Genomic DNA, 27,485 nt, shown 5'->3' on the forward strand with positions numbered 1-27,485 from the left:
TTTCTTTTTTAAAAAATATTTTATTTATTTATTTATTTGACAAAGAGAGAGAGAGAGCAAACACACACAAGCAGAGGGAGCAGCAAATGAAGAGGGAAAAACAGACTTTGCTGAGCAGGGAGCTTGACATGGGGCAACTCAGGGTTCAATCTCAGGACCCTGAGATCATGACCTGAGCCCAAGGCAGATGCTTAAGAACACAGCCACCCAGGCACCCCTGTGTTTTTTATTTTTTATTTTACTTTTTTTTTATTTTAACACAGAGGGCTACCTGTCTCAATATAATTTACTACAGTAAATTATATGAGATGCCATATATTATTTGGTTTATACCAGGATTCTCAATTCTGTTCAATTTATCTGTCCATTCAAGAATATTGTTTTAATTATTGAGGCTCTTAATATGTTTTAAATTTGATATCACTAGCCTTCCTGTCCCCTGCTCCTCCACACTGACACCCTTCTATCTCAGTTTTCCTTTACATTACTACCAAAAAATTTAAAAATCCTAATTAAAAATACCAAAACTGTTTGTTGGAATTACGTTATAATTTTATAAAATTTATCCTACAAAAATATCAAATGCACACAAAAATAAAAGAGCATAATTAACTTTCATGTACTTATCATCTATCTTCAACAAATGTCAATGTTTTTGGATTACACTAAATTTTAAATTAATTTTGGGAAAATCAATATCTCTATGGCACTGTCTTTTTATAAGAACATGGTCTATCTTTCAAATTACTTATCCTCCTTCTGTCTTTTAGTAGTAAAGCTGTTTGCATATAAGTTTTATTTCTAGTTATGTTATTTTGTAGCTCAATAATGTACTAAACTATTTTATTATTTGTTATTATTTTTCAGTTGATTCACTTGAAGTGCCTAGGTCTGATCATAAAATCTACAAAAAAATTAGTTTTATCTCCTTTTCTTTTTCTTTTTAAAGATTTTATTTATTTATTTGACACACAGAGAGATCACAAATAGGCAGAGAGAGAGGGAAGCAGGATCCCTGCTGAGCAGAGAGCCCTGTGCAGGGCTCAATCCCAGGACCCTGAGATCATGACCTGAGCAGAAGGCAGAGGCTTAACCCAGAGCCACCCAGGTGCCCCTTATCTCCTTTTTTTTTTTTTATTTATTTATTTGACAGATAGAAATCACAAGTAGGGAGAGAGGCAGTCAGAGACAGAGAGAGGAGGAAGCAGGCTCCCTGCCAAGCAGAGAGCCCAATGCGGGGCTCGATCCCAGGACCCTGGGATCATGACCTGAGCGAAAGGCAGAGGCTTTAACCCACTGAGCCACCCAGGCGCCCCCCTTTTTGACTTATCTTCTATGTTCTCTTTTCTAACAGCACTGACTAGTACTGCTGGTAAAATATTAAATAATGGTGTAATAGTAGCCATCTAAATCTTATTTTAATTATAGAGGAAATGTGTTTATTAGTATTTCCCCATTAACCATGATACAGATTTTCAGTTGAGATAAATATACTTTATCATATAAGCTATTATTGACATTTATTATATTTATATTTTAACTTATTATATTTATATATATTTTGATATTTATTGATATTTATTATTGATAGCTCACTATTCATATTTTCTCATTTAAAAAATCAAGAATATACATTGTATTTCATCAAAAACCTTTTGACTATCTATGAATACAGGCATGATTTTATGTCTTAGCTCTAAGCCCTACTCATATGATTGATTATACAACATTTTGCTCCAATTCCCTTTTGTCTGGTATCAATAACACCATGACTGCTACTTTCATTATGAGGGGATTTGCCTATCCTTTTTCATCCTTTAAATTTTTCCAAATAATTTTGTTTTAGATATGCCTCTATAAAGTATAGAGAATTATGGTTTTTTTTTTTTTTTTTTTTGATCCAAACTGAATTCTTTTTTCTCTGAATAGGTGAGTTTAACCCATTTACATTTATGGATATGACATTTTTTTGGATCATCCTTTACCATTTTATCTTTTCTGTATCTGTAATTTTTCTTTTGTTTTTAAGTAGTTCACTACATAATCTTTTGGACTTTTTCCCAAGGATTAGTTTTTACATTTAGGAAGTCTGTGTTTTTGTTTTCATAGCTAATTTTGTAATTACATTACAGAATACTTTCAGTTCTCTATTTTCAACACTATTAATCTCCTATCATGAACAACGATGAAATTAGTATATTTCTTTATTCCTCCCTTCCCTTTTTTTCATATTTTTTTAAATTCAAAAGATAGATGTATTGATGATACTAACAGCAAATATAGAAGTGGGCACAGAGTTAATACGGAGCTTAGTAGAAATCAAACCATGTCATAGTCCAACTGACTTCAAGATGCGAAATGGCACTTCACGTTTTTTAAATGTCACTATTATTAAGGTATAATTTATATGCAATAATAAAACTTGCTCTTGGGATGCCTGGGTGGCTCAGTGGGTTAAAGCCTCTGCCTTCAGCTCAGGTCATGATCCCAGGGTCCTGGGATCGAGCCCCACATCGGGCTCTCTGCTCCGCGGGGAGCCTGCTTCCTCTTCTCTCTCTGCCTGCCTCTCTGCCTACTTGTGATCTCTGTCTGTCAAATAAATAAATAAAGAATCTTAAAAAACAAACAAACAAACTTGTTCTTTTTGGCCTTTTGATGTATTATTGCACATGATTTGATAAACACATACAGTCACATACAGTCATATAATCACCACTACAATCGATATAGAGTCTCTCACCACAATCCTCACCACTAGATTTTAATCAATACTACTATTTTAATATTAACTCTGCAGTGCTAAATGTGCTTACAATTCTATTACTTGATTTGTCAGCTTTAAATGAGAGTCCATGAATTCTTTCCATTAAAGATAATGCAACTCAAGTATGTATGCTTCTTCCCACCTGCCTCCTGCATTCTTTTTCCACTTTTTATAAAATGTAGTATTTGACACTGTTAGGGTTTAAAATATATACAACATTTTAAGTAATCATCCTAAAACATACATTTGTTTTTGTATTAATTCAAGTTGTAAAAATATGCATAGGTCATAGCACATCATTCTTTCCCCCAATTTTTAATTTAAATTTCAGCTAGCTAACATACAATGCAATATTAGCTTCAGGTATAGAATTTTGTGATTTGTCACTTACGTACAACACCCTGTGCTCATGACAGGTGCCCCTCTTTATACCCATTAGGTATTTAACCCATCTCCCTGTCCACAGCATATCATTTTCTTAGTTTTCCTCTTTATCTATAGGTTAGCTGAATATAAAACACTATGGTTCCTGAACACAACTAGGGCTTTATAAATCTTAGCTAAAAACAGTAGAAGCAATCTTTAGTAAATACATTTTCATTAACTTTATAAAATAATTTTTATTAGTAGTAATAGTGGTAAATAAATACTTCCAAAATACTGGAGAATTTGCTTGGTGATAATAGGGAGAATATACACTCTGGCTGACTGTGTTTTATAAAGGACTTCCTCCATACCATCATATATACAGTGAAACATAAATTGAACCTAAATTCATGGAAAAATATCAATTGTGGTCCCTTCATGCTTATATGAATCTTTAGTATTTTCCCCTCTCTCATAATTCAATCATTCTTTTTAAAAAATCATTGCATTAATTGCTTATTAAATCTTTCAGAAAAACATCTTTCAGAAAAACATCTTTCAGAAAAATTTGCTTTGTAACAGAAGAATGAGCACCTGATGACTGGTGATATTCATTAGGCATACTCAAACACAAAAGAAGTTAAATGGTCTACTTCACGTTACTCATTTCTGACTTTGCCTTCTTTGCTCAATTCTGTCAATAAGCAACATTCAATAGCACTGCCTAGGCAGTTAAACGCTGCCCTCTCTTCAATATGCCTCCAGATTACCTCAGTGCTAATATGAGCTACATAAAAATATGAAAAGAACTAGACTTAGAAGCCTCCAATTCATCCCTGAGGATGGGAAATACTCTGCTACTGTTTCATCAACTATAACCTCATTATTTTCATGCTCTAAGTTCTTAATGAATTTCACTGAGAGTTCAATTTAAATGCATTAAGTTGCTGTCAGTCCTTCAGTAAGATCAATGAATACCATTCAGGGAGGTATGGAAACAGTTTCCTGAATCTTCCCTAGAATGTCAAGGCAAGAATCAGAATCAAAAAACTACACTTTAGTAGGGATGCAAAAAGGGAGTCTGAAAAGAACATGAATATTGGAATTGGCAGATCTCAGTTTAAAAAAAAATAGTCAAAGCTTGACCACTTAATATACGTCCTCCAGGACACCGCTGTTTCTAAAATTCAAAGGGCTGTTGTGACGATTATACATGTAATAATATAAATATAGTATTAAGCAGCTAGTAGACAATCAACAAATGGTAGATGATAATAGTTTCAGTCATTAAGTATAACAGTCATTTTAAAAAAGCCATTCAACTATAGACAGATGTAGCCGATTTTTTGCAGGGTAAAGTATATCTAAAAATTCTAGCCAGGTTCATCAGACACATGAAAAAATGTTCATTATCACTAGCCATCAGGGAGATTCAAATTAAAACCACATTGAGATATCACCTGACACCAGTTAGAATGGCCAAAATTAGCAAGACAGGAAACAACGTGTGTTGGAGAGGATGTGGAGAAAGGGGAACCCTCTTTCACTGTTGGTGGGAATGCAAGTTAGTGCAGCCACTTTAGAGAACAGTGTGGAGATTCCTGAAGAAATTAAGAATAGAGCTTCCCTATGACCCTGCAATTGCACTGCTGGGTATTTACCCCAAAGATACAGATGTAGTGAAAAGAAGGGCCATCTGTACCCCAATGTTTATTGCAGCAATGGCTACGGTCGCCAAACTGTGGAAAGAACCAAGATGCCCTTCAATGGATGAATGGATAAGGAAGATGTGGTCCATATACACAATGGAGTATTATGCCTCCATCAGAAAGGATGAATACCCAATTTTTGTAGCAACATGGACGGGACTGGAAGAGATTATGCTGATCAAAATAAGTCAAGCAGAGAGAGTCAAGTATCATATGGTCTCACTTATTTGTGGAGCATAACAAATAACATGGAGGACATGGGGAGATGGAGAGGAGAGGGAGTTGAGGGAAACTGGAAGGGGAGATGAACCATGAGAGACTATGGACTCTGAAAAACAACCAGAGGGTTTTGAAGGGGCGGGTGGGGGGTGGGAGGTTGAGAAACCAGGTGGTGGGTAATAGGGAGGGCACGTACTGCATGGAGCACTGGGTGTGATGCCAAAACAATGAACACTGTTATGCTGTAAATAAACAAAGAAACAAACAAACAAACAAAATTCTAGCCAGGTTCATGTCAGAGATCAGTAATACATCTTGAAATGCTTACAGGAAATATAGTGATAAAATAAATGAAAGTATTTTGAAGAAGAAAGGCAAACCATTTAAAAGCTATTATAAAAGAATTCTATTGTACTGGAGAATCTTCTGTGCTTTGTTTTGGCCTCACTGATTTTTACAGTACCATAATTGCCAAAGTGATTTCACAGAATATGGATTGGCAGGAGGCATAATTATGTTCAAGTACTTTATGTCACTAGTTCAAAATGTCCAATTTTCATCTACCTTTTTTTACATAATAATTTTTCAGATTTTATATTTTATTTATCTATTTGAGACAGAGAGAAAGCATGAGATGAGGGGAGGGGAGGGAAGGAGAGGGACAGAGGGAAAGGGAGAAGCGAACCCCCTACTGAGCAGGGCTCCATCTCAAGATCCTGAGACCATGACCTGAGCTGAAGGCAGACACTTAACCAACTGAGCCATCCAGGTGCCCCTTTACATAATACATAATAATTTTAACAACTGTACTCTGGCCACAGAAACCACTTGTTGATCTTGAAGCTTTGAGACAGTGAAGGTTCAGGGATAGGTGAATGAAGGGAGACAGATGCCATTCAATTCAGTTTTAATGATTTGATTCAGTAAACTTACATGATGCTCTATCTATGTTCCAGGAGCAGTAGAGCTTGTTCAAGAGTCAAATATGGACAAAATATAATCCCTGCCTTGAAACGGACTGTTTGTATATAACTGTTCACAGCAGAAGGCTTATAAAAACACAATCTCACTTACAGTTTACAGCATATGAGAAAGCTTTCCAAATTTATTGGGATCCTATAAAAAATACTGATAAAAAATCCAGTATGTCCAATATAAAAAATACTGATTGGGTATGCTGCACTTCATAAACAGTCATTTTTTAAAATGTTCTCATTAAATTATAGAGATGACAGGTTTATGTATTTAGTGAAGTCATGGAAAATTTTCCAGTAAAGTAGGTACTTTCCAACCTAGTATGAATTACTCTATTAGAAAAAAACAAACACCTAAATGTCATAAGCATTAAAAATTAAAAGGAGTTTCTGTTAAGATTTTGATTTCAACATCAAATAGCTTCCAAAGCTAGTCCTACCACTAGGATTTTTATACAAAGCACTCTTGAAATACCATTAACTTGGAGTCCTGCATATCTTCTATAATGTTCTACTATCAACAGTATAGTAAACGACTGTCTTCAAACTTCATCTAATGGAAACATCTTTCATTTCTATTGGGAACTTTCTCAGTCATGCATAGTTTATTTGAAATCCAAAGGTTCACTTGGTTCTACCAGACTAAAATTACATTATTAAAACTAGAATTTTTACTCACCCGATCCTCCTTTTGCCAAGTATTTGTTCTTTGCATAAAGGACAGAATCTAACATAGATTCAAAAAGAAGAAAATAGCCCTGCATAAATAAACATAAAAAAAGGATTTTAGAAATGTGTAATCAATTTCCTCATAAGTACCTCAACTTACATATCTGGGCTACTCTTTTTATAAAAGATTTTTTTTTTTTTTTGTCTCTGCCATGTAATTTTCTACAAAGTTTGAAGTTACTTTTTGCATTAAATTCTCCAAGTACATTTAAAAAATCAGGCCAGGGTATAAAATGGACCCAGACAGTTTATTACAGTCAAAAGTATTGAACCTTCTTAATCTGTGCTTCTGCTTTCTAGACCATTGTTTCTTCCTCATTAAAAGGAAAATCTGAGACAGAAATTGTTAATGTACCCTCTAATTACCTAGAATATTGCAGTATTAATCCAGATAGTGGTTCTCAACCAGATTTTTGTCCACTGGAGGACATCTGACAATATCTAGTGCCATTTTTGATGATCACAACTCGGGGGGAAAGAAGGGTGCTACTGGCATCTAGTCAGGTAAAGCCAAGAAATGCTGCTTACATGCACAAGAAGCTCTATGACAAAGAACGGTCCAACCCCAAAAGTTGATAGGGCTAAGGTTAAGAAAGCCTAATCTAGGGGAGCCTGGCTGGCTCAGCGGGTTCAAGCCTCTGCCGTCAGCTCTGGTCACGATCCCAGGGTCCTGGGATGGAGCCCCCCATCGGGCTCTCTGCTCAGTGGGGAGCCTGCTTCTCCCTCTCTCTCTCTGCTTGCCTCTCAGCCTACTTGTGATCTCTGTCTGGCAAATAAATAAAAAAATCTTAAAAAAAAAAAGAAAGAAAAGAAAAAGAAAGCCTAGTCTAGAATAGCATTTCCCAAAAAGCTTCTTATCCAGTGAGTTTCTCTTCTGTTAAAAAAGTAAGTAAATAAAAATAAAGAAAAGAAAATGAAAGAAAGGGGAAAAAAAAAGGGAGGGAATTTTTAAGAAACCCCAGATGCTTTATCCTCCTCTTGAGATTCATAATGCATGTCATCACATTGATAGTTCTGGGAAGTCTTATGGTAAAGAGGACTACTGGACATATCTTAACTATGTGTTATCCTTTTGCTTACAAACCTCTTTTTTCCCCTGCTTTACACCTACCAATACCTTGCACAACTAGTATTCTATGTTCATGAAATACAGCCCTGCAGTACTCCAGATTTTAGACACCAGTAATGAATCCTCCACCGAGAAAGGATAATCATAGCACAGGTGAAAAGAAAATTTACCACTTACTGGTATCATGAGTAAGGGATCAATGACAGTTTGAGTCAGTCTTTCTCCTTCTAGAGTCTACCCCGCTCCCCACCTGGAGCAGCAGGAAGAGTCAAGTGCTCAGTACAGTGCTTAGCACAGCAAACATTTTCTTACTGCTTAGAGTAAACCAACAGGAATTCTGCCCTAATGACAGCATTCTAAATAAAAACTATCCTCACTTACTCATTTGTTCTGTGCACAAATAACTGTTTGACAGGATAAATGCAATACTCTTTAACCACGTGAACAAAGACTTTTTAAAGGGGTCTCTAGAATAGGAAAACCTGCAAACTTGAGATGCATAATCTTCACAAGCGATTATCATCATTATTTTTAAAGATTTTATTTATTTATTTGAGAGAGACAGATTGAAAGAGAGAAGGAGAGAGCATAAGAGGAGGGAGGGTCAGAGAGAGAAACAGATCTCTGCTGAGCAGGGAACCCCATGCGGGACTTGATTCCGGGAATCCAGGATCATAACCTGAGCCAAAGGCAGTCCCTTAACAAACTGAGCCACCGAGGTGCCCCAAATCTTCACAAGAGATTAACAGCACATTTAAATTTATAGAAAATACAGCTCACAAACCTGAATCACTTAAAAAAAACAACCCACCTAATTAAACTGCCACTAGCAACTCTACATTGATGTTTACCCACTCCCAGCAACAGACCGATTCACTAAAAAGAAAATACTTGTCTACAAAAGAAAAACTTAGCAACAAAGCCTTTTATTAATTTGTTTACATTAGGAAAATGAAGGATTTGGTGGAAGCTGTTCTTCTGGTTAGAGCATCTCAGTCATATGTCTAACTCTTACAAGTTTGTTCACTATTAATAGCATCTGCGTATTCAAAGACAAGGAACTTTTGGAAGTCAACTAAGAAATCTTTATCAATCTGACATAATTCATGCAGATCTATGCACACAACTCCTTATAAATAAGCACTCATGTTGATTAAAGTGAATTTTAATTGAATTATTCAAAGAGAAGTCTGTTTTCCTCCTATTACTTCTTTTTTCAGATGAACCAAGACTATGTATATGTGTGCACAGACAAAGGAAAAAGATCAGCTGGTAAAACAGGTTGATAGGGAAAAAACAGTCCCTATTTGCAAGACTGCTGCATGTTAAAACATTAATTTAATAAATTAATTCACATTTTGATACATACTAAATATTCATTAGTATGTCTAGTCTTTTTTGGAAGGGGGCAAAAAAAATTAGTTTGTCATTGATTTGGCACTGTGTCAAACTGGTTTTAGTATTAACTTTCAAAGTAGTTGGCAAAAAGCTAAGATTTTGCTTCCTATGTCCAAAGTGTCTTACTTCCGTGTACTACAAATAAACCAAACTCTTTTCCATCAGTAACTGGAAGTAGCTCCTTCTAACAACATGCTTATTTACTATATCTATGATAAAGTTATTATTAGCTATCCATTAGAGATTAAATTGTGGCATATTTTAAACCGGTGCTACAGTCAATGCCAATAGTGGTGAAAAGGGTCTATTCCTGGGTTTAAATCCCAGTGGAGTCCCTTTTTTTTTTTTTTAAAGATTTTATTTATTTGAGAGAGAGACAGTGAGAGAGAGCATGAGAGGGGAGAAAGTCAGAGGGAGAAGCAGACTCTCCAAGGAGCAGGGAGCCTGATGTGGGACTCGATCCCAGGACTCTGGGATCATGACCTGAGCTGAAGGCAGTCGCTTAACCAACTGAGCCATCCAGGCGCCCAGTGGAGTCCCCCCCCCCCCTTTTTTTTTAAAAGATTTTATTTATTTATTTGACAGAGAGAGATCCTAAGTAGGCAGAGAGGCAGGCAGAGAGAGTGAGCGAAGCAGGCTCCCTGCAGAGCAGAGAGCTGGATGTGGGACTTGATCCAGGACCCTGAGATCATGACCTGAGCTGAAGGCAGTGGCTTAAACCCACTGAGCCTCCCAGGCGCCCCCGTGGAGTCCCTTTTTAAGAACAGATTTTATTTATTTATTTGAGAGAGAGTGACCCCGTTAAGAATCAGTGGGAAGGGGGAGGAGGAGGCTGGGGGAGAAAGAGAAGCAGACTCCCTCCTGGGGGGGGAGGGCTCGATTCCAAGACCCTGGGATCATGAGATAAGTCAAAGGCAGACACTTAACTGACTCAGCCACCTGGGCACATCACGGAGCCCCCTTTCTCTATATGACCTTGGACAAATTAACATCATTGTGCCTCAGTTTCTTCATCTGTAAAGTGACAACTATGGTATTCTATTTTATAAGGCTGTTCTGAAGATTAAATATGTTAATACATATAAAAGATCAGAACAATAAATCTTATCAATTTAGCCTAAAATTTAAGAACTATCTTAAAAATATATTTGTGAAGGCTTGTCAAAATTTTAAAATTATATTTGATAATTAGAAAATAAAGTTTTACCAGGCTGTCCAGAATCATCTCATGTTTATTTAGTCAATGGGGCCTATATTACAACCCATGAGTCAGAACTGGAATTCCTCTTTTTTCTTTTTCCAGGGGGTTTAGAGAATACATTTTCTTGTGTCACTTCTTTCAGACCAGTGAAGATTATGTATATAAAAAAACATAAAACACTCAGGTTGTTTTTCAGAGTCAATAGTCTCTTATGGTTCGCCTCCCCTTCCAAATTTTTTTTTAATAAACATATAATGTATTTTTATCCCCAGGGGTACAGGTCTGTGAATCGCCAGGTTTACACACTTCACAGCACTCACGATAGCACATACCCAAAACACTCAAAATTTTACATTAAGAAATAGAATTTTAAACCCCCCAAAAGTAATTTGGTCACACTGGCTAAATTAGTGCCAATTCCAACTTTAAGATTCTTCTCACAAAGATAATCACAGGGATTTTCCCCCCCAAGGCAAAAAAACCCAAAACCAGCTTTATTTAATACTTCAAATTTTGGTATTTACACTTAAGACACTCCCATATGTCTGCTTCTATTTAAAATAGTTAACATCAATAAGCATTTTTCCACATAGCCTATAATGATTACCCTAGCTAAGCTTACAATTCTGATTAAACCATATTAGAGATAGTTCCTAAGGTTTTAATTATTCAAACAACCTAATATCACATTATAGACATCAACAATAGAGAAGTTCAATGCCTTAAGTCATATGACTGGATGAATAACACTGGACGATTTTTGCTCCCCTTAGAAAACACTGGTTTTATGATTCAATTCCTATTGCTGCTAAATTCAACAGTAAAATCAAGTGCAAACAAACAAAAGAAAGATAATCATCCTTGGCAGCAAAAATACCCTTTCAATAAATGCCATGTTTTTCCTTCCTATTTTTTCAATCAGTCATCATTACTCATCAGAGAATTTCTGAAAGCAAACAATCAAATGCTTTTGTTGATACGGGTAAAGGACTTAGCACAGTTCTTGGCATAGGGTTAACATATAAAACCTGTGAAAAACTGTATCACATAATTCTTTAATTTGCTAGAAATCACTATGTGGGCTCAGCTACCATGTCGTAGAATTGGGCTAATATGGATGGAAGCAGAAGGCTAATGCAAGTCTTTCTTCTTTCATCTTTCCCCATTTTTATCTCCCTTTCCTTTCTGCATTGTTGTACAATTAATAATGGTATTCTATATCTATAAATTTTTTACTTCAGTATCGAGGTATCGCTTATGTAAGTATACGATGAGGCTTCTATCTATCAAAGCAGTTTGTAAGCCTTAACTTAAAGACTAGCTGAACTAGTAAATCAACGGAAAAGCATTCCTTCAAACCAAGAATAGATTAACATTTCTTCACATTTAGACTCAGTGAAGACTGACAATTTCATTGGTCATTCATTTCACTCAGCAGTCAGATTTCTTCTCAACTACTACCTCCTCAAAAAGGATTTTCCTGATGTCTCCACATAAAATAGCATCTTTTTTCTCTATTAAGCTCCATCTATTTACCTTACTTTGTACTTCACTGTGACACTCATGAATTAAAATGTGGTTTATTTTGGTGTTTAACTCTTGACTAAAATGTAAGGTCCAAGAGGAGCAAGGACTATACTGTTTGAAGGTGCATTCCTGAGGGCTATAAATGTGGCTAGTAGATTGTAGGAACTCAGTAAAATACTTCTGAATGAATTAAAAAAAAGAGTTATTAGTATCATACATTATTATATTTGTTAAAAATGAAACAGTACCCACTTTTTCTTATTTTTCTCGTACTTAATAAAAGTGGGTATTTTAAGAACACTTTTTGAGCCCCAAACGGTGCCTGAACTCACAACCCTGAGAACAAGACCTGGGCTGAGATCAAGAGCTGGCATAAACCACAGGACTTAAACCACAGCTCACAGTCACAGAAATAGTTGAATGACCCAGAATTTGAACCTTGGTTTAACTACAGAGTCCCGTTCTGAATAACAATCTTATATTGCTTTTTCTAAAAAAAAAAGATTTTATTTATTTATTTGCAGACAGAAACACAGCAAGAGAGGGAACACAAGCAGGGGGAGTGGGAGAGGAAGAGGCAGGCTTCCTTCTGAGAAGGGAGTCCAATGTGGGGCTCGATCCTAGAACCCTGGGCTCATGACCTGAGGTGAAGGCAAACACTTAATGATTGAGCCACCCAGGCACCCCCCATGTTGCTTCTTAAACTGATATACCTAACTGAGAATAAGATTTAGTGTTTGTATTATATTATACCAGCTTTGTAATTAAGGACTCGAGTGTTCTGAAATGAAAAATTTCCCATTAAACATATTAAACAAGATTAGAATTTATAATAGGTATTTGAGTCATAATATGTCAGAGTGATAGCTTAGTTGGCAACTGGGTATAAGCCACTGTACATTATGAAAATTATCAGTTTAGAAAATCAATGCAAATATTGGAATATATGTAGAACCAATATATGACATCTATGAGATAAATTAACATACCTAGTTTTAAATATTAGCAGATGAAAAGATTTATATATGTATTGCTAACTGTTGTCCTTTCTCTCAACTTTCCACTTTGCTAAACTTCATTTTACTATAGGCTCTCCACGTGATAGAACAGCCTTTAATTTCCTGGGAACTGTCCTTGGTTCTGAACCAAGTCATTTATTACTGATATCAGAAGGCACTCCTCCAAATGCCCGGCTCATCTGCAGTGTAATTCAGACTGTAATTTCACAGGCTGCTGCCTCACCTGTAGGGATGCCATCTGGAAGAGAATTATACCCAATATTTTCTCCCATGATGCTCATGAGGCACTCTTTTTTCCAAAGAGACATTTACTTTTTTAAAATTAAAATTTACATTTATACTCCAAAAATTAGTTACTACAAAAGGAACACATTGGATTAAATCTGGGACTAAAATATTAACATTATTCTTTGAAATGGGAACATTATTTTTAAAATGTCTGTTCATATCTCCTTAGAATAAATTAATGATAAAAGATACTTCTGATACCTTCAGTATAAGGTTTTCTTTTTTTTTTTTAAGTACAAATAACTGAGTTACTGATACACTCTTAGGCAGAATTAATTATTAAAAAAAGAGGGGTAGAGGAGAGTTCCAGATAAAATGAAGAGTTAATCTGTAGAAAGTCTAGTGACAAATAATAACTGAATTTATCTAAATATAAAAATAAAAGATTGGCTACAAAATCTAAACCCAATTTTCAGTATACTTCTGAAGCATAATAATATTTCATGACACTTTTTTCCAATACTACTCTCAGTTCTATAAAATTTACTGTAGATAGAACTGTTACCTACAGTGACCAGGACTATTAATTGGCTGTTAACTGAAAACAAGACGCTTTAAGAAAAAAACACAAATAAATGTAGATATGTTTACTAATACTCTTTTTTAAAAAGATTTTATTTATTTATTTGACAGAGAGAGACAACACAAGCAGGGGGAGTAGAAGAGGGAGAAGCAGGCTTCCTGCTGAGCAGGGAGTCCAATGTGGGACTCGATCCCAGGACCCAGGAATCACGACCTGAGCGGAAGGCAGACACTTAAGTACTGAGCCACCCAGGCGTCCCTATTTACTAATACTCTTTAAGGGCGAATCTATCAATGAGGATCGTCACAATTTTCCTTGCATAAACCACACTTGTAATGTACTGTAAGTAATTTCCAGTTTGGGTTACTTTAGAATAGAAAAAAGAATCTAAGAGTACCTTGCCAAGTAGAGAATCTCTGAATTCCATAATTCCCACCTACTTGCTTCTATTCTGTCACAATCATTTTACTCATTACTTTATTCAACAGGAATCTTTTTTACAGTCCTGTTCAATAGTTTATGCTAATATTAACTGATATTATATAAAGAAGCAGGGAAACAAACACAATAAACTCTTGGTAAACCTATAACACAACTAATACAAGCAAAACAGGAGGAGCACACCGAAGGTAATTTACCTGCTTTAAGTGTTCAGTTAGCCATTGAAATCTAGCACGTTATACAGAGAGAACGCAGAACATCATTAATTTGCTAAATTAAATGCAGACTGGTTAAGGAAGTGTCTACTGTATATCTGAGTGACAAAATATATTCTTAATGAATCTTTTAAAGAAAATCTTCCTTTATGTCCCATATTAGGTCAGGTGCCCTTTATAATGTGATCTCATTTAGAAGCTGAGTTATTATCAGTGCATAGGAATGACAACTAAAGGGTTTCTCAACTCAGCACTACTGACATTTTGGGTCGGGTAATATTTTATTGTGGAGACAATCCTGTCCACTGTATGATGTAGTAGTACTCCTGGCTTCTACCTACCACAGGCCCGCCAGCACTCTCCTCCTGTCTCTCTTCCTCCCTAATCGCCTCCCCGCCACTGGCTATAAAAACCTAAGATGTTTCCAAATATTTCACAATGCCCAAATATTCCCAGGTGGGCAAAACTGGATACCCTTCACCATGAGAACCGCTCTAAAGACATCCAAAAAGTAATTAGATAAGTACTTTCTCCTAATCTACAATGCTCTCTGCTAAAAATGTACCAAACTTAAGTTTTTACAGGATATAATATAATCTTTATTTATTTCACTGTTAACATTTATAATAGCCTTACACACTGAATGCCTGAATTGTAAAGTTTTTTTCAATGATTCCCCAGTCTATCTCTTGCCTCTTTCAACTTAACATGTGCTAATGTGAATGACTTTATCACAAATGTGATAAAGAAGATACTGAAATACTTTCCTTACTGACAGCTGTAGAATGACTGAGACAGGTGTTACAGTCACACATTTGGCAAAAGCAAGGTGGCTGTTGTTATCATGCAACAAGAATATTGTAGGTTTTGCATTTGTTTACTGTGGAATAGGTAAGAAAAATGATTTTTTAAAAGATTTTATTTATTTGACAGACAGAGATCACAGAGAAGTAGGCAGAGAGAGAGGAGGAAGCAGGCTCCCTGCTGAGCAGAGAGCCCGATGCAGGGCTCAATCCCAGGACCCTGGGATCATGACCTGAGCCAAAGGCAGAGGCTTTAACCCACTGAGCCACCCAGACGCCCTGAAAAATGATGTTTTGAATATGTATATGTACACACATACACACACAGATATCTTTTCAATGTTTTAATATATGGCTAAGATAAACTTCTTAAAGCAGAATTTCTGGATTAAAAGACATGCACATTTAAGGTTTTGATCTGTGTCATCAAAATGCCTCTAGGAAGACTGACAATTTTTACTCCCACAAGTATCTAAATGAATTAAACACTTACAAATAGCTTAAAAAGACATAAAGTCTGTGGAGAATATTTTCATGTTCTGGGGTGGGGAAGAAGTATTAACTATAAAGAAAAAGACGTAAGTTTGACTAGATTAAAATTCAGAACTTCTGTTCATCAAAAAAACATAAAAAGAATTAAAAAGGCAGAGTTTGAAAAGATACCAAACACACACATATCTTTACTTCCCACAAAGAACACTATTCATTAAGAAAAAAACAAGTAAGGGACGCCTGCTGGCTCAGTGGGTTAAGCCTCTGCCTTAGGCACAGGTCATGATCTCAGGGTCCTGGGATCGAGCCCTACATCAGGATCTCTGCTCAGTGGGGAGCCTGCTTCCCCCAACCCTCTTTCTGCCTGCTGCTCCGCCTACTTGTGATCTCTGTCAAATAAATAAATAAATAAAATCTTAAAAAAAAAAAAAAAAAAAAGAAAAAACAGGTAATCCAAAGGAAAATGGACAAAGAATTATACACAATTACTACACAAAATAGGAAATCCAAAGAGCCAATAATCACATATAGAGATAGTGAACCTCATTACTAATTCAAAACAAATAGAAACTACTACTGACTAGCAGAGTGGCAATAATTACAAAGTCATACAATGTGCAGTGTTGACAAGTCTATGGAATAATAAAAAAAAGTTTCACAACCTTTAATAAGAAAAGTTTGGCAACATCTAGTAATGGAGAAGAGCAGTACGCCCTGTTATGTAGCCGTTCTACTTCTAAATAAACGTGTAGAAAAGCATGCTTGAGTGTAATGGCACACATGTACCTGTATACAACGGCACTATTATTTGTCATGGTGAAAGAACTGGAAATGATCCAGTGTCCACCAATTGTAGCATAATAAACATACTGTTAAACTGTCACATAATAGAATATACAAAAATGAAAATGAACAAATGATCCATACTGGCATTATTGATGAATGTTACAAACATGACTTAGTGAAGAAAGCAAAGAGCTATTTTTTAATACAAAAACATAGTTATGTTTTGATTCCATTTACATAAATCTCAAAAACTGGAAAATATAAACTAAACTGATTAGGAATATAAATGTAAGTGGCAAAAACATAAAGCAAGTAAATGACTACCACAGAGGTCAGTAGAGTAGTAAGCTCTCTGGGATGGGAAAGAAGTTGTAGCGGATACAATTAAAAAATAAGAGAAATTTAAATATATTTGAGAATATAGGTAAAAAATGCCATGTGAAGATGAAATTAGTATATAAAGATATTTGAAGAAAGTTGAAAAGATACTTGGCAGCTGCTTTCTGTATTTTGATCTAACTAATGATTACACAGGTGTTCATTATATAACTATTTCTTTTTTTTTAAAGATTTTATTTATTTGATGGACGGAGATCACAGGTAGGCAGAGAAGCAGGAGGAGAGAGAGGAGGAAGCAGGCTCCCCGCTGAGCAGAGAGCCCAATGCGGGGCTCGATCCCAGGACCCTGGGATCATGACCTGAGCTGAAGGCAGAGGCTTTAACCCACTGAGTCACCCAGGCCCCCATATATAACTATTTCTTACACTTGTCTGTAAGTTTATCCTATCTTCTGTTCATGTTGTATTTCACAATTTATTAAAAGGAAGATTTTATGACTAGTTATATAATATGCAATAGTCTGGGAGAAGGCAAACAGATTGAACACACTCAAATCTGTTTGTAAATGTTAAAATGTGTCTGGAATAGTACACAATTAATGAGAAAAGTGTTAAAGTAAACTAAAGGACCAAATTTAACAGGGACAAAGAACAATACTTCATAATGATAAAGAAGCCTAACTTTATCAATAATACACAATTCTAATGTGTATGCACCTAAAAACTATCCGAGGCAAAAACTGACAGAAGTCAAAAGAGAAACAACTCCTGAACTCTAAGTAGAAACTCCATTATTTTTCTTTTCGTGGTTAATAGAACAGATACACTTAAAATAATAAGCACTTAAAAGATTTGAATCAAACTATCAACCAACTTGACCCAACTGACAAGTATATAACAGTCCATTCAACAACAGCAGAATACACATTCATTTAAATGAATGTGGAACACTCAACAAAACCAAAAACAAGACCATATTCTTGGCCATAAAGCAAGTCTGAACAAATTTAATGTAATGGTAACATACACATTATGTCCCCTGATACCAACCAAATTAAATCATAAATCATTAACAGAAAGGTACCTAAAAAATTTCCAAACATTTAGAAATTAAACACACTTCTAAATAATTTATTTACCAAAGCAGAGATCACAAGGTAATATTTTGAGTTGAACAAAAAATTTACAGGATAGAGCTACAGTAGTCATAATGGGAAATTTATAGATTTAAAAGAGAAGAAAAAAGCAAGGTGTAGGATAATATGCAGAATATGCTTATTCTAAACTAGATATAAAGGTGGGGCTTGCCATCTATTTTGTTCACTGCTTTATTCTGCCGAGAACAGCCTCAGCCACATAGCGGCCATCCAATATTTGTTGAAGAAATGAATGAATGTGCCAAGAGGTAGAGACATATGTTATAACTTATTATAATGTTTCAGAAAGGATACACTAGAATTTGGTAACAGATTTTGTTGGGGGATTCGGTGAGGTCCTGAGTGGTAGTGTAAAGACAAGATTAAAGTTGTAACTTCTATGTTTTATACAGACAAAAAGCATTTTACATGTATATAACAACTATTTGTCAGAGCAGCTCCTATTTTATTATTACTTCACTTGATTGTTACTTCCCATGCAAGAAGAATGAAAATAATAATAATAAAATAGTAATAATTAATAATAGTAGCAGCTACCATTTATTATGTGCTTGCTACTCTCTGTCAAGACTACTTCCTTCCTTCTGCATACTCTTCTGAAATTTGAAAAACTTCTACCATCTTAAAGGTCTTTCCCCTAGATGGCACTCTCACTGAATGAACAAAAGACGGAGAGCCAAATTGGTTCTTTTGTTGAAACTGCAGCAAAAGGCCCAATAAGCAAGACTATCAAAGGTAAAACCAGAGGTACCTAGGTGACTCACTCGGTTGACCGTGTGACTCTTGGTTTCAGCTCAGGTCATAATCTCAGGCCCACAGCAGGCTCCACAGGGGAGTCTGCTTGAAATTCTTTCCCTTACCCTCTTCTGCCCCTCTCCTTGCTCACATGCTCCCCTCCCTCAAATAAATAAATAGATCCTAATAAATAAATAAATAAATAGATCTTAAAAAAAAAAAAGAAAAAGGCAAAACTGAATCATCTCAAGATCTTTCCAAATGCACAAATGGGTCTTACTCCAGAGTTACAGAATCAGTTTCCAAGGATAAGGGTGTGAAACGCAGTATTAATTTTTACTTTTTAAAAAAGGTTTTATTTCACCAATGTGGGGCTCAAACTCACAACAATCCTGAGATCAAGAGTTGTGTACTCTACCAACTGAGCCAGTCAAGTGCCCCAAAGAATATTTTTTTTTTAAGATTTTATTTATTTGACAGAGCAGGGGGAGCAGAAGGAGAAGCAGGCTCCCCACTGAGCAGGGAGCCAGATGTGGGACTCAATCCCAGGACCCTGAGATCATGACGTGAACTGAAGGCAGATGCTTAACTGACTGAGCCACCCAGGCACCTTGAATATTAATTTTTAAAAGTGTTCTCAACCCCCATACAAGTTGGAAAAAAACCCATTAATTATAACTGGCTATTCTACTTTAAAAATTACAACTAAAGTATTAGCTAGTAATTTTATTAAAGAGAATTCTATTAGAGTACATATATACATATATATATATAAAACAATTTATAAAATATGCTAACTTTTGTTTAACACAAGAGTAAAAATATAAATATACATATCTAATATTTTTTAAATAAGTCAAAAGCATTAAAAAAGGTTATTCACTAAGGGACAAAAGAAATAGAATCACATCATTTCTTCATAATTAAAACACAAAATTAAACTAAATAAAGGAAGAAACAATGTCCCAAATTGAAGAACAGGAAATAAATAAATCTGATTGTATGTCACGTTGGTTACCTAACCAGTAAAAATAATTACTTCAAATGACTTTCAAACACAGTACACTGTGCATTTCCTATGATATATTCTAGAACAAAAGAAATTACAAAGAAATCTTCAACTGCATGTAGAAGCCTTACTGTTAGTAATAAAGGTGGTATAAAATTTGTGAAACTACAATAGGCAGTTACATGATAAAGGCAATAAGTAATTAGCATTATCTTAAAAATCAAGATTTTCTGTAGAGAAGCAATTTAAGTATAAAATTAAAAGCTTTAAAAATTCCATAATCTTAATTTGGAAAAATCAGTATAAACTCAAAATTTTTCATATTAAAAAAAAAACTAGCTACATCTGTCCACGAAAATAAACATACAAGCAATGACATTGTAATGATAATTCATTACTCTGAAAATGGCAAATAAATAGGAAATATTGAGATTTTATCCTATTTTTCCTATTCAACTACGGTTCATAACCAAATATTTGATGAGAGAAAGTACCTCAGGAATAATTTCAGCTAACAAAGAATAATTGGTACAGGTAGAATGTCATAATTTGGCAACTTTTAATGAAATAATGAATCCGAGAAATCATTTTCAATGCTTCTAAAACCATTAGGTAGGTTTATAATGAATAAATTAGCCTGATAGCTCCAAAAAGCCACTGATCAACCTTAACATAATAGAAAGAGACAACCAGATATTGAGTCCCTTGTTCAATGCAACAGAAACTAACCACCACTGCCCCCCATGAAGTATTCTGGGGTGGGGGGACAACTTTAATATGTTAAACCTCTATTTCTGGACCCCATATTTCTGGTTTACAAGAAATACAAAGGACAGAAAAACATGTTAAGTGACACCATGAGGATGCAATTGTCAAAATCTAGAATGCAGAAAACTCTACAGGGCAACTGACTCAGTTTCTTCAAAGAATGGCAAGAAAAAAAAGAAGGTGAACCTATAGACTATAGATTTTAGACTTGATACCAAAAGCATGATCCATAAAAATAAAAATTGATAAATTGGACTTCATCAAAATTAAAAACTTTTGCTCTGTGAAAGGCTTTGTTAAGGGGATTGGCTACAGATTGGGAAAAATATCTGCAAAGCACATATCCAATTAAAAGCTAGTAAAAAAGAACTACCAAACTCAGCAGTAAATAATCCAATTAGAAAATAAGCAAAAGACAAAGACATTTTATTAAGGAAAAGATACAGAAGGCAGATATGCATATGGAAAGACGTTTAACATCATTAACCATTAGGGAAATGCAAATTAAAATTACAATAAGATATCACTATATACATATCAGAATGGCTTCAATTTAAAAAATAGTGAGAATATACAATGTTGGCAAGAATGTAGACAGATGTTGCCACTGGAATGGTCATTATTGCCTGTAAGAATATAAAATGGTACAGCCCCTCTGCAAAACAGTTTGGTACTTTCTTATGGAACTAAACATGCAATTACCATATGACTAGCTATTGTACTCTTGGGCATATACCTGAAAGAAAGGAAAACTTATGTACACACAAAATTATATATACAAATGTTCATACAGCTTTATCTCCAATAGCCCCAAACTGGATATTCTTCAAAAGTTAAATGGTTAAAACAAGTATGGTATATCCATACCATGGAATATTACTAAGAAAGAGGGGAGAGACTATGGATATGTACAATAATTTGGGTGAATCTTCAGGGAATTAAACTAATTTAAAAAGCCAACCCCAAAAGGCCATATACTATACAATTCCATTTCATTCCTGAAATGACAAAATTATACAAATTGAGAACAGATTAGTAATTGTCAGAAGTCGAGGCTGGGGAGTGGAAGAGGAAGGTGGGTGTGGCCATAAAAGGATAACAGAAGGACTCCTTGTAGTGATGAATCTGTTCTGTATCCAATGGTATCACTATCAATATTCTAGTTGTGCTGTTGCACCAGATTTTCAAGCTATTATCATTAAGAGAAACTGGGTAAAGAGAATAAGGCATTTCTCTATTATTTCTTACCACTGCACGTGACATAATCTACAATTATCTCAAAATAAAGAGCTTAATTAAAAAAATATTTTTAAGACAAATTAATCAAATGCAACATGTAGATATAACTCATATCCTGATTCAAACAAATCGAATGTAAGAATATATGTATATAATTCATGAAGCAATCAGGGAAATGTGGACACAGCCTAAATATTAGGAATTTTTTTTTGTAATATGGAATTGTGCCTATATTGGTAATTTTGTTAGGGCTCAGTGACATAATACATAAAGGCATAATAAATATGGATTTTAAAAAGTCTTTACCATTAAAAAAGATAGCAAAAAAATGTAAAAGTGCAAAGATAAATAAAACAAAACCAGCAAAATATTGATAATTGTTGAAGCTGGGTGATAGGTGCATAAGATTGAAACATTCGTTCTGAAGTTTTTACATTGGAAATTTTCCCTAATAAAGTGTTTTTAAAAATTTAAAAGAATAACAGTAGTCTGCAGCTGTAAATGTCCCAGGTACACAGCAAAACAAATGTCAAATCATTTGGGGTAAAACCCAAGCACCAGAGAGTTTTTCATAGATAAAGTTAATTAGAAAATAAATGGCAGAGTATCGAATAGTACTACACACTCAAATAAACAAGAACGAAGCACCATGAATGAAGGCTAGTAGAAACAACAGTCAGCAAAAGAAGACCTGCAAAACTGCTGGTATTGTTTACAATTTATGAGATTAAGAGGTTTGAAGATAAGAGTAACAAAGCAAACAAAATTTTAAAAGAACGAAAAGAGAATTCCTAGAAGTAAAAAAAAATTTTTTTAAAGAGATAAAACTCAATAGATGAGTTTAAGAGATAATTAGAAAGATTCAGAAAAAATTAGTTAAAAGTTGGAAGACTGAAGAAATTATCCAGAATACAGTCAAAAGAGTCAGAACAACAGAAAATATGAAGAAGTATAAGAGGCACAGAAGATAGGTAAGTCTAATAAACATGTAATGGCAATTCTAGAAAGATTTATTAAGCAAGAAACAAAAACTCAAACAATAAAAGAATTCTGGTAAACTTGAGACTGTCTTATTCATCAAATCACACCAAAAAATAATTCAATGACAAGCCATGTGCTGCTAACAAACATAATCGATAGGGAATCCCTCAGTGGTATCCATCAAGACAAGCTAGGTTATCCTACCTTAACAAACAGTTTCCAAATCATCACTGAAAACAAGATTTATTTCTTATATTACAGTCCGACAAGAGTCATTGCTTATTATAATTCCTCAGGAGTCAGGCTTACAAGCTTCCACAGTAACTGATGCATAGAAAGGGGATAAGGCAAACTGTGCACTGGATATTAAACATTCTATCTGGATAGGACTTTCACTGGCCAGAATACGCCACAGAGCCACATCTGACTTCGAAGGGGATAGAGAGTTAAATTCTAATATGTGCCAGAAACCACGAGATGCAGAAAACATAAGAACAGTCCTAACAACAAACTGGCAACTCAAATACATAAGGAGTGCTCAGAAAAATAATTTAAAAAAAAGATCTTCAAAAGAAATATCGCCAAAAGAAACTGACTAAAATTTCACAGAATGCCAAAATGAGCCATAAGCACACTGGATGTGGGAACTGTTAGTTCTTAAACCTTATTAAGTATGTGAATTATTTAGTGCCTCTCAAATTCTTATACAATTGCACTCCAGAATTTCCTTCTCTGGTTACATAATGAAATGGAAAAAACTAGGAATTAAAAACAGTCACAAAATTTATTATTTTTTATCTCGGAACAAGCTTGTAATGGGTTGTATCTCTTGGCCGTATAAAAGAATGAGATTTCTTTCTGTCTTTGCAATCTCTTCGTGATTGCCTGTGATGCACATCACAGTCTGGCTTATTGCTTATCTAACAAAAAAATCTGGGGCGCCTGGGTGGCTCAGTGGTTTAAGCTGCTGCCTTCGGCTCGGGTCATGATCTCAGGGTCCTGGGATCGAGTCCCACGTCGGGCTCTCTGCTCTGAAGGGAGCCTGCTTCCGTCTCACTCTCTCTGCCTGACTCTCTGCCTACTTGTGATCTCTCTCTGTCAAATAAATAAATAAAATCTTTAAAAAAAAAAAAAAAATCTGTGTGTATTTTCTCTTCTAAAAAACAGTAGTCACAATAGAACTGAACAAGAAAAGAGAAATGATGTCAAAACTGATATCCATAAGAAAAAAGATGTAAAATGGGTGCTCTTCAGGGTTTACTGGTTCTGCAATGAGGGCTCCTTAGAGCACCTCATCAGCTTCTGTGGAGAACAAGAGTGCAGTGCCTTTGCTTTATTAATGGTAGATTATCTCCCAAATATAACACTCGAGTGTTTCTTCTTTTAATAACAGCATAAAGGATAACAATTCAGGAAAAAAGTGATACTTAGAACGATTTTTAAATATCACTTGACTGTTGGGACGCCTGGCTGGCTCAGTTGGTTAAGCGTCTGCCTTTGGCTCAGGTCATGATCCCAGGGTCCTGAGATCGAGTCCCACATCAGGCTCCTTGCTCAGCAGGGAGCCTGCTTCTCCTTCCACCTGCCATACCCTGCTTATGCTCGCGCGCTCTCTCTCTCTCTCTGACAAACAAAAAATAAAATCTTACCAAAAAATCACTTGAATGTGGGATTCAGCTAAATCAGTACTTAGAAGTATTAGCTTCAAATGCCAAATACTAGGGAAAAAAATGTTGGAAATCAATGATCTACACTTCCCTTTCAAGAAGCTAGAAAAGAGCAGCAAATCAAACTCTAAAGAGAGTAGAGGGACATAATAGAGACTGAAGCAGGAATCAATACGATAGAAAACAAATGTTGATTGAGAAAAATCAACAAAGGCACAATTCGGGTTCTTTGAAAAGAGCAGTAAGTGACAAACCTTTAGCAAAACTGATCAAGACAAATTACATGTCATTTCCTAATAACAGGAACTAGTTTAAGCCTTGAGTTTGTTTCTGGTCACTTGCTTTTATTGGATAGAAGCACAAATTAATAAAATTGAGACTGAAGACTGAATTCCTGAGAAGGTCCTCACATTCACTCAACTTCATGTTACTTTAAGTTGAGTATTCCCAAATAAATATTTTAGTATTAAAAATGGATAAAGGGGAAAAAATGGATAAAAGGAAGAGAATGGAAAATGGAGCAGACCAAATCGATGTATCACCACTACTGAAGTATTTACTCAAAATATGTAATCTACCAAAAACAGGTCAGAAAAAAACATTCATTCATTAGAACAGATCAAAATTTACTGTAACTCCTGCCCTAATTCTCACTTCACCTAACTAAACAGTGACTTCATAGTTCTGCCATCTAAATTTTACCAATTTGGAGACTCTAGTAAAGAAAATGTAACATGTTAACAGAGCTGTACTCCAAGAGAAGAAAACTTCTGAGGACAATTATCTTCATCAAGCCTTTAAGTCAGTTTTAAAAAGCAGTGTAAGTCATGGCTTCTTAAACTTGTCCCTTGAAGTATCTCTAATGGCAAAAGAGAATGAATTGAAACTCCCAAGGAACTAGGAAGGACTTAGTAAAATCAACCCTGGGAAGACTCAAAAAGCTATGAAGGCTAACGTTTTATTTTAAAAATTTGTGAGATTTTGCATTCCATTTCAAAGAAATAGAAATAATGCTTTTTCTCTCCCAAATTTTCACACTATACCTAATCTGTTATTTCTCAAACACATGATTGGCAGGTTCTCTAAATCCAGGCTGAAGTGTGTAAGAAAGTTTTATTACAAATTGGTGGCATTTATATGATTACTCAATTCTTGTGAATCAAGTATCGGTTCATGGCTAATTTTTGAGGAGAAACACTTCACACTAATTATAATAATTACCACTGTGCCACCTCAGTTACATAGGATCATCTGAGTTTATATTAAATGTCCAATTGTCTGAAAATGCAAACTAGAAATTTTAGGACCTTTCTATCACTCACAGGTAGAAGTAAACAGCATTACTTCTTCTGCTTTAACACAGGGATCATAAACCAAGGGGAAAGCACTAAGAATGTTCTTCACCTAAGCGTTAATAGTCTTTACTTCAAGTATCATTTTTAAAAAAATTTTTATTTATTTATTTGACAGAGAGAGATCACAAGTAGGCAGAGAGACAGGCAGAGAGAGAGAGGAGGACGCAGGCTCCCTGACGAGCAGAGAGCCCGATGTGGGACTCGATCCCAGGACCCTGAGATCATGACCTGAGCCGAAGACAGAGGCCTAACCCACTGAGCCACCCAGGCACCCCTCATTTTCAAATTTTACTTATTGAATAACCTAGTTAGGCAGCTCATTCTTTAGTTAGCAAGTGCTTAACAGACTATACAACTTTCAAAACCAAATAGCTAACTGAGATTCTATTATGTGCAGAAACTGCTTCAAGAAATTTGTATCTATTAATTTATTTAATCCTCACAAAAACTCTATGAAGTAGGTATTACTATTATCTTCATTTTATAGAGAAAGAAACTGAGGCACAGACAAGTTTAGTAACATGCCCAAGGCAACAAAACAGGGCAAAGGGTAACAAACATGCCCAAGGTAACAAAACAGGGCAAGTTCAGTAACATGCCCAAGCAGCAAAACAGGGCAAAGGGTAAGGCAGTCTGACTTCAGGGCAACGTGGTTAACCCTATCATATGTCTCCTCCCTGACTTCATGTGCTGTATAGCAAATTATAAATAAGATCATATCTATGGCCAGTGAATTTTTACGTGGTAAAGTTCTCTTGTGGTGTACATTCCCTCATCATTTACTAATGCTAAGTCCTATGATAGAATCTGGCCATACCAAGTAAATGCTGGCTCCCAGTCTCAGAAGAATGGAAAGAAGGTACATGAACAATTAATTACAATATAGTGTAATCTGTGTTATTAAAAACCAGACCAGGAAAGGTCACCTATCCTCACGGCAGTTGGCTGAAATGGCATGGCTTCACTGTCAGACTAAACTAAAGATGACAAAAACATTTCAACACCCACCAGTTTAAAATGTGACCTATGGGGGTGCCTGGGTGGCTCAGCGGGTTAAAGCCTCTGCCTTCGGCTCAGGTCATGATCCCAGGGTCCTGGGATCGAGCCCCGCATCGGGCTCTCTGCTTGGCTGGGAGCCTGCTTACTCCTCTCTCTCTCTCTGCCTGCCTCTCTGCCTACTTGTAATCTCTATCTGTCAAAAAAATAAATCTTTAAAAAAAAAAAAAAATGTGACCTATGACAGGCTTCATGGTCACTTTGTGGATTGCTGATAAGCCAAATCACAAGCCATGTTGTTTTTTAAATGGTATCTTGAAATGCTACTCATTAATAAAGAGTATTAAATATGAACAGACGATATCACTGTGGGTATATGCATGCATGTGTATAACACAGATACACTTGTGCTGGTGAAGATGGGGTAGGAAAGTTAATTCCTAAATTTCAAGGACACATCCAAGAATATTTGAGTTAAGAGAAATTTTAGGTAGCTTCCGTGAAAAGCAAGCTAAGATAGAAAAATTGCAACAAGGGACCTTAGGCAATTTGAATGCAGGTCAGTAATGATCACGACAATGAAATATAATGTATAATTCTGCCGATAATCCTGAAGACCGAGAAAAATAAAGATGCAAACAAGAATCATTGCTGGCAATCTTACCATATGATGCCAGATCTTATCTACATATTTGTAAGGAGGTCACGCTGAAGACA

The 27,485-nt window shown here is 35.4% G+C and overlaps 1 protein-coding gene across 2 annotated transcripts in view; it reads right to left on the reverse strand.

Moving 5' to 3' along the window:
- Positions 1-27,485, reverse strand: part of PRMT3 (protein arginine methyltransferase 3) — a 130,839-nt gene that overhangs the window by 52,241 nt on the left and 51,113 nt on the right. For both annotated transcript variants that reach the window (XM_046016096.1, XM_046016097.1), the window contains exon 11: positions 6,712-6,790. In XM_046016096.1, coding sequence (XP_045872052.1) covers positions 6,712-6,790 — 79 coding nt within the window. The remainder of the gene's footprint in view (positions 1-6,711; positions 6,791-27,485) is intronic.

This window comes from Meles meles, chromosome 8 (assembly GCF_922984935.1).
Source record: "Meles meles chromosome 8, mMelMel3.1 paternal haplotype, whole genome shotgun sequence".
Lineage (NCBI taxonomy): Eukaryota > Metazoa > Chordata > Mammalia > Carnivora > Mustelidae > Meles > Meles meles.